General features: G+C 40.1%; 1 protein-coding gene across 1 annotated transcript in view; it reads right to left on the bottom strand.

Annotated features, from left to right (window-relative positions):
* The window catches only part of LOC101859853 (slit homolog 2 protein), a gene marked incomplete in the record, with an annotated part of 216,372 nt that overhangs the window by 54,524 nt on the left and 152,753 nt on the right, over positions 1-9,095 (bottom strand). The window contains 2 exon segments of the mRNA XM_013082399.2: positions 115-259; positions 2,619-2,782. Of these exon segments, the coding sequence (XP_012937853.1) occupies positions 115-259; positions 2,619-2,782 (309 nt within the window).

The raw sequence follows: 9,095 nt of genomic DNA, 5'->3' as shown, positions 1-9,095 counted from the left end.
AATCCTCCTCCTCCTCCTCCTCCTCCTCCTCCATCATCATACCCGTATTCTATGTACGTACTGCGGGGAATTCCGACCCCTTTTTACCAAGAAGGACAAAGACTTTCCACTTACATCTCGATAGCGCTCTCTGGTATGTTGTCCGGTATTTTTGTGAAGCCCTTGTCTCTACAATCCACGACCCCGTCCATACAGCGGCACTGCCGGGGGCACAAGTTCTCCTCCATGCACTCCAGGGAGTGCCGGTTCTGGAATGTAGCTGCAAAAGAAAGAAAGGAAAGATCAACATCTTATTCGTCCATTCTGTAATTTAGTCCTACAATGGCGCATACCAAGGCATTTCAAGGCATAAAAAGCCAATCCGCAGAAGCAAAAGGGAAGCCACCATTATATTTGCCGTGGCGAAATGTCATGTTTTGAAGCTAGGAAGGATAACGTTGCTCAAGCAGATATTTCTCCCCTCCCCCCTTTCCGCTATTCTCCAACCTCCGTTGTTGCTGCTTAAAATTCACCAAAATAAACTGGAATGAAACGAAACAAAAATCCGATGTTCTTATTCTACTTTAAAGCTGCACAGGTAGGGGAAAAGCCCAATCCTAGATTTCATAATGTATATTTCCATCGTTCTAGAAGTAAGAAGCTAAACGACAAAACAGCCTATTTCCTCTGCCTTAAATTAGCCCTTCAAAGGCTACATTATTTGAAAGTAAAATTTTTTCATTGCCTATAATCAAGATTGAGCTTTCTGGTCATGTTTCCAACTTTTACATCCCTGTTTTTTAAATTTGCAATTAGACTTGAAGATGCCGTAAGAAAAAAATCTGCGTTTAACATTATGCAGATATTTCAAACGGTATCTATGTCTTGGTGGCACTTGGTTTGTTTTGAACATACTACACAATTCCCACATGCCTGACAGGCGCTTTTTAGGTTTCCCCACCTTTTTGATTCTGGTAAACCATTGTTAAGAATTACATGAAACGTATGTTTTTCGTCAGTCAAGTGTGAAGAAGTCAGATTTAATGAATTTGCTTTTAACGTTTATGGTATTGAATAATTGAAACAAAAGTACACAGACAAAGCCAGTAGATAAAACTAAACCTCGGGAGAACAGAGACGTAAGTATAAAAAACTAAAAACCAAAAAGACCTAAGACGTTCCCAGGGTTCCTCTCTACCCACACGTACAAGAGCTTCAAGCCGGAAATCGCACGTCTCATCGCTTCCTTCAGTAATAAAAAAAATCCGAGAGCGCGCTCTGCCTTCGACTTCAGGGGATCACTCACGGAGAGGAGATAAGACCATAGGCCCTTGCAGAGCAAGGAATGCACGACTCTAGACCCCGAGCCGCGCGATCAGCTATCATCTCGGGCCATCAGTATCATTAATTCCTTTTTTTATTATCACCTCCCACCCCTCCTTCATACCCAAAATTACACCTCTTCAAAACAACAACGAGGAAAAAACCTCCATGAAACGACCTAGACCAAAAAAACAACAAAAAACAAAAAAAAAGAACAAAAAAAAAAATCTTACCACCCTCGTTGTCTCCCTGCTCATCTCAGCCTCTTCTCTTTGAAGTTAAAATTTATTATTAAAAAACACAATTCAAGCTCTCATTGGCACACGTTTCCCCTTTTAACTAGTACTAGACTAAAATTCATGACTTAAGATCTGAACTTGTGCTCCCCTAAACTATTTTTCCAGGAGCACTTTTCTGTACCCAAAACTCTCTAGATTAGTATTTCGGTGCTTCATTATGTTTGATAAAGAATAGCACTTCTTTGTAATGGTTAGATTACTAACAATGAAGAAGTGGAGCACTTGAATGAATCGTTTTTGGACAACACAAAAATCTTTGCTGTATTCTACTAAAGACAAAGTAATACAATTATATGACTGACCATACTTAGAACAGGACCTCCCGTATTGGAATTTTTAAGATGGGGATTCCTCTATTGAGATCTATATGCCTTACCTGCGTTGGAATAGTTGACAAAAAAGACTAACCCAACAAATTCCAAATTCAATTTTTTTTAAATCCCACAATCTGGGCCGAAATGGGAACAACTTATTTTGAGCGTAGTGGCCACAGTGATAATCATGCCCGGTTAGCAGCAGGAATCAAAGGCAATGATACGGCACAGTTTAAACCAATATATTTATACAGATAATTTAACCCCCCCCCCAGATTTGCATATTTCACAGAATTGCATTTTTTTTACCTGCCATTCTAAGTTTCATATAAAGAAAAAACATCAACAACTGCAATATCTGAATGAATGGCGAAGTTGCATTTCTTTCTTTTTTTAAAATGGCGAAATGGTATTGGTTTAATGCCTCTATCAACACTATTGGGTTATTTATGAGGCGAGACCTCCGAGTTTAATGTCCATCTCCGAAAGGACCGAGCCAAATGGGAATTTCATGTAAAGTGCCTTTCCCAAGGACATCATGTCGGATCGAGCTGAGGCTTGAACCCCTAACCACTAGGCTACCAACTACCGACACTATTACGTTTCGTTTTGAAAGTGCCCCCAAAGCAGTGCCAAATCAAACACTATCGAATCATGAACAGAATGCACGCCCTCAATGAGTTAATACGATTACCAAACTGACCGTCACACTTGAAGTCAATCTCCTGCAGTTCAGCGATCTCGGCGTTTCTCAGATGCATCGGCTGGTGGCACTCGGTGAAGAGCGCCAGGGTCGGGTTCTTCCTCAACCAGCGCGCCAGCCATGCCAGGTGACAGTCACAAACCATCTTGTTGTCGTTGATTCGCCTGGGGAGAGCGGGAAAAGGGGAGCAGCGGTTAGTTTTGAAACGTTTTGTCCAAGATGGCCACCAGTTGTCGAGGAGAATAGTGGTTATCTTAAACAGGTGTGTCATAAATATATTTTAAAAAAGCAAGGGGGGAAGTGAGAAGTGTTTGTTTGTTAGCGAGATTGTCAAGGACAAGCGCCCAATAAAACAAGTTCGAATGTTTTTACCCATTTATAGGTCATTTTATCTTGGATATCTTTCATCAGGTATGGGTTTAACATGTTTTTACGCAAAGAAAATTCACCCTAGAAGGTCGACGAGCGGGGATGTTAATAAAAGATATGCTGGCAAAGGCATATTATCTGAAGTCCTGAAGTCCTGCTTAACTATTTTGTTCTCTGATTTCAGTTAATAAAGAGTTAAGAGTCATCTGTCCAATTATGATTATATGTATGACCCGACCACACAAACAACAGAGAGGGTGGGGTGGAGGGCAAGGATATAGACGAGTGATTCAAAGAGCAAGACGAACGGAAGCAGATATGACCTGGTGATGGATGGGTAAGTGGTTTATATATAAAGATGACAAAAACGTGATTAAATACGGAATTAGCAGTCTAATCAGCAGTAAGAAACAGTTTCCTTTGACTTTTGAAAATAAGATAAGAATATAATTAAAAGTCAGTGAGTGAGTGCGTGAGCAAAGAGGTTAGCGAGTGAATGGGGAGTTAAACTGAGATACAGTTTACGACCAGACGACATACTTGATAGTTGCCTCATATCTGCAGGACGAAACGTACAGGGGCTAAAACTACACTTAGAGGGTGTAAAAAGTATAAAATATCTCACTATAGATCCAACCTTCGCGTGTAGCAATATATAATTAGAAAATATTTTCATAAAAGGTGGGGAATCACGTAGGTCTATCTTATTTGTTCAGATCTGTTGAGGTTTTGAGGTAAGTGTTTTGTATTGCATTCTTTCTGTGTCAAAAACTCTTATGAAAGGGAATCAGAGGATACAAAAAAACTAAAAAGCAAACAACTATATAAAAAAGAGCAATACTATATCTCATAACAACATAGAGAAAGGGCAAATTTTAGTTAACGAAACGTGAAAGTCTTGAACAACTTGAAATGTATAGACAATTGACATATCATTTTTCACAAAGAGGACGTGAACTCGTAATTTAGATGAAGCTTTTAAAATATTGATAAATGATCTTAGCTCATCTTTAGTGCCCTTTGCAGTCACTACACATGATGGGGTACATTGAAGGCCAGATGGTACTGTCACGCCGTTTGACAAAAGAATCGTACTTTCTTTTAGATTTAGATTTAGATACAGTAAGAGTATATCGGTATTCGCAACACAATAACTTTTTTATGTGCCGTAGATAAGAGGTGTTACAAGAAAGTAACAGACTCAAAAAGGAGTTGAGTTAAGTCGGATGGATGTTTGACAGGAAAGAGGAGTGCACCCCCCAACCACCCACGTACTTTCTTTTGAGGATATCAGTTTTGAAAGATTTCGAAGCAACTTCTCTTCACGCCCCCCCACCCCCACCCACACACTCGTTTCTTTTTTATGAGGAGCAGCTGTAGTAGAAAGACGAAGTCTCTTCTGCGATGTAATATCTCACGTATATATTTCCAATCTTAGGTTCTCATTAGTACTAGTGACGTTATTTTTATGTCTCCTTTTCATCTCTTTTCCACAAGTTTCCGTTTTTTTCTCACAACTGGGTTATGCCTTAGATCTTTATAGGGTTCCTACATAATAAAAAAGAAGCAAACAAAATTTTTTTAAATCCAACAAAAAACAAAACAAACTCAAACAAACAATCAGAACAAAACCCATAAAATTAAAAACCAACTAAACCAAAAAGAGTTAAAAAAAACAACAACAAAAAAACAACAACAAAACAACAACAACAAAAAAACAACAACAAAAAAACAACAACGAAAACCCCCCAAAACGAAACAAAAAACCGAGTCAAGCAAATAAAGATAATGGGAAACAGGACAACATTATCGAAATACGAAACAAAAATTGTTCAAAATTTGGTACAACGAACAGACATACTGTCCCCCCCCAATTAAAACAAAATCCACTTTTAAACAGGAACGTTCTTCATCTGCTGTACATTCTAAGTTGACCCGCTCTCACTGACCACTTAGTTCACTTGTGACCAAGCAAGAAGCAGGCGCGATCAAGAACCTTTCGACTTTCACAGATTCTCATTGTGTGCACACTCCCTAACTTTCCGCACGACGCTCTCGGTACGTAAACTGTGTGTGGTCCGCTCGCAAAGCCAGAACGTCACACAACGTGTTTTCCTAACGATTTAAGATAACACAAGATCACCAACGACGAGGCTTGCGCTGCTACAAGATGTACATAAACAACAAAGAGTCGGAGGGGTCTTTTGGTGTGCAGTTCTCTTACGAAATTTGTTTTAAAGTTAAAGAGAAGAACATCCCCGATCTTCTCGATAACGGTTATTTAGTGCTCGGAAAGGATGAGAAGGAGGGTACAGATGTAGGATCTGCTAGTGGCGCCCTCTAACCACCCACAAGAAAATAAACGATACATCCTCCATCTGTACCCGCAGCTAACAGCCTTGTTTTTTCATAGTATTTATTAGCTCACACATATCCGAGGTGCGAACGGAACTTTAGCAACCGATTGAATTTTTTTTTTACGTCTCAACAATTTCTGTAATGCTTCGTTGAAGTCGGGTTTCCATGTTTAAGTAACACTGAGATATCTCATGATATGTATGTTCACAAATTCACGCAAACTTATCATTTCGCCAAGTTCGGACATTTCAAGTCCATGAAAGCATGTCTGTATTCGTGAACGAGGCTGAGAGAGTGTTTTGTCTACCTCACGCTGAGCCTAGCCTTGTAGTCTGAGAGAATGTTTATACTGCTATTTTAAATGCAATTCTAATGCGTTGAACTGGATCTAATTCAAATCTTTACCGGAAAAAAATTAGTGAAAAATAGATAGCTAGATAGCTAGATATGTAGCTACATAGATACATATATATAGATACACGGATACATAGATAGATAGATAGATAGATAGATAGATAGATAGATAGATAGATAGATAGATAGAAAGATAGATAGATAGATAGATAGATAGATAGATAGATAGAGAGAGAGAGAGAGAGAGAGAGAGAGAGAGAGAGAGAGAGAGAGAGAGAGAGAGAGAGAGAGAAAGCGATAGCCCAGTGGACACAAAGAGTATTGTCACAATAACAACGAATACAACTGCAGTATAAAGTGCCCGAGGAAAGAATGCACCGCCTAATATTCCCTGCACATTTTCGGATTACCCGTAGCGCTGATGCTTCATCAAGATTGTCACTCAGGGAGAGCCAGTCGCAGTCTTCCTTGTATCCCTACCGTCATAAAACAGACAATGTGGAAGACACTTCACCGCTGGGACCTCACAGAGTGACAGCGTTTTGCCAGGGGATGTACAGAGGCAAGGCTGGGTGTCCCAGAGGGTCATTGGTTGGTCAGTACTCGGTCAAGCTTTTGAGGTGTGACTAACTCTGAGATTAATATCAACTGAGACCACAGGAAGAGCTCGTCTTGCAACGCAAGTGATACAGGGCAGAGGGGCTCTTGACACCTTAGAGAAAGGGAGAATAGTTGGTCGGTTTCGAAACGCCAGACAACCCAAAGATCACAAAGCAATTGGAATGTCTGTCTCAGAGGACTTGGTTTTAGAATGCCCACAATGCCATCAAGGACGTGTCCCCGTTCTGTATAAAGACGTTTTTGTCTCCTGAACTCGGTAAACTGTTTACTGGTCTTTTGTATGGTCATATTTTACCTGCACGGAGTAAAGAAATGTGTCACGTAGTAAAATAAACCGTGTACGTGTTTATGTAATATGTATAGATATTATGCTTGAGCTGCCTTTCGGTCACGCCAACGCTATGTAATATGTATAATCATATAATCATATAAGAGGCAGGGGCGAAGCGTCTATATAATCAAATAATCACTGCTTCCCTTCCTAATTTTGAAACATTGTCGCTGTCAAATTCATCCATACACGTAAACCTCTTAAATTAAATGAGAAAAGACGTTAATAATCAACAATGAACAGTATGCCTAACATTCAAAACGGTTTCACGGCCACAGAAATAGCCTCCTCACCCCTCTCGGGCCACTCCATAAGCAGTCGCAAGCTTTGGTCAAGTAAGCTTAAAGTGAGGCTGGAAGAGTCTACCAATAGAGTTGAAGGGAACATGTGCATAGCAGTCAAAGCTGTTTCATTGCCACATATACCCCGTTCACCCCTTTGGGGCCACATTTATAACCAATCACAAGCCCTGACAACTAACAATGGTCGAGTCTACCTCACAAATGTGAGGGGCACTAACTCCTAATAATCTCTTGACTGGTGCATGTGCTTGTTTTTTTCCTCGACTTTTTACCGTCCTATAATCAGATCGTGACCTCGATTATGACACCAGCTCCTGGCCGCGAAAGGCAAACAAAAACAGCCAAATGTGAAATTTAAAAAATGATAATTGTCATGTTCTACCAAAGAGTTAGACTGACTGGTAGATCTATAACATATAGATCTAGCACTGACATCTCTGCTTCTTTGCTTTGTGTTTATGTATTCACATCTAAAGTTAAATTTAATTTTAGTTGGAACTGATATTTAATAAGATACTTTCCCGATTATTTTGGCGGTTGAACAAACAATATGAATTCCGGATTTGTTTTCATTCACAACTCAGAGTCGCCGCCTCTAGTAAGATTCTTGTGTGATATCTACAGGCCATATCTGGTCCCGTTTCACTTTGATTACCGTGTCAAACAAGTCAGCCTTCGCCCCTGATAAGAGGAAATAAAACAATAAGATGCGTCGCTGGTATTTGTTGCTATATATAAGAGTTAGGGTTAGAAGAAGTACAGGGCAGAAACGTTCCTAATCCCGCTAACTACTGCAGTCTAAGAAGCTTTCGATTCCGTTTCTGTTTCATGAGGTGAAGCAGGTGTTCTCATGTTCCCGTCCATATCAGGTGTCATTCTCACTTCCATCAATATCTAGTAAACAGGGATTATGTAGTTCGTTCGTTTCTTCACATAGACAAGACAATCTCTTCCCAGCCTAACAACTTGGTGAAGAAAGCACGCGATCACATAAAGCGAAACGCGGTTCAAATGGGATAGAACAGCTTTACACTAAGATTGTAACTCAATCGGCAGACTAGCAAGGGTAAACGGGTACCACAGTAGTGAAAACTAAGCTAATAAACTATTTTATCGCTCAGTTCCCTGTCCCTAGCAATGTTTCTGCAGGTGGTTTTTTTTTTGGGGGGGGGGGGAGGGAGGGCGCAAGGAGCTCGAATTATTTCTGACAAATACTACATCAATTCCGTATTCTCGTCACGTTTTCCAGACAGCAAAATTTATGTCTTTATCGCCTGGAAATGAAAAAAAAGCAACAAAAACAAACACTCACCACCTTCAAAAACAAAACAACAGCAACGACAACAACAACAACAACAACAACAACAAAAAGCAAACCCCAAAACAACAACAGCACCCCCCCTCTAAAACAAAATCCATTACAGCGAAAGCCAAATAGGGACAAGACATAACAAAGAATAGAACAAAACATGGACGTACGAGCGTAATAAGCAATTTAAAAAACCCAATAACAACTCTTTAAGTAAAGCAAAATTTAAACCGCAAAACCCATAAAAACCATACAATTAAAGTTTTTTTTTTTTTTAACAGTTCTTGAACAACTTTGCAAGTATATTTAATTTTTTGAAACGATACACTGTGTGAGTACTTGCGGCGTAGCAGGCATAAAAAGCGTTGCCACTCCACGACCATTATCCCCCATACGCACATACGGAAGAGAAAGAAAGAAAGAGAAAAAAGGAGAGACAAGCAAACAGAGAGAGAAAAGGAGAGGATGAGCGAGAGAGAGACTGAGCGAGAAGGGGAGAAAGAGAAAGAGAGAAAAAGAGGGAGAGAGAGAGAGAGAGAGAGAGAGAGAGAGAGAGAGAGAGAGAGAGAGAGAGAGAGAGAGAGAGAGAGAGAGAGAGAGAGAAAAGATGGGGGGGGGGGAAGTAGCAGTGCAAGTAAGGGAGGCAATGGCTAACAGTTAACAACCACAAGATATTTAATTGCTTCGGAAAATTTCACACCTTCCCTTGAAGTGTGTCACATTGCAAGTTTTCCGGAATTTCTACCTATTGTTTATCAGATTTTAGCGCTCTTGTTTCGAAAAGCGTACGAGATACAATCGCCTATCCTTCCGTTGCAAGCGACACTCCGTGC

Source organism: Aplysia californica, unplaced genomic scaffold (genome assembly GCF_000002075.1).
Source record: "Aplysia californica isolate F4 #8 unplaced genomic scaffold, AplCal3.0 scaffold00172, whole genome shotgun sequence".
Taxonomy (NCBI): Eukaryota; Metazoa; Mollusca; class Gastropoda; order Aplysiida; family Aplysiidae; genus Aplysia; species Aplysia californica.
The sequence above is the reverse complement of the archived record's forward strand: the minus strand, read 5'-3'. Positions and strand labels throughout refer to the sequence as shown.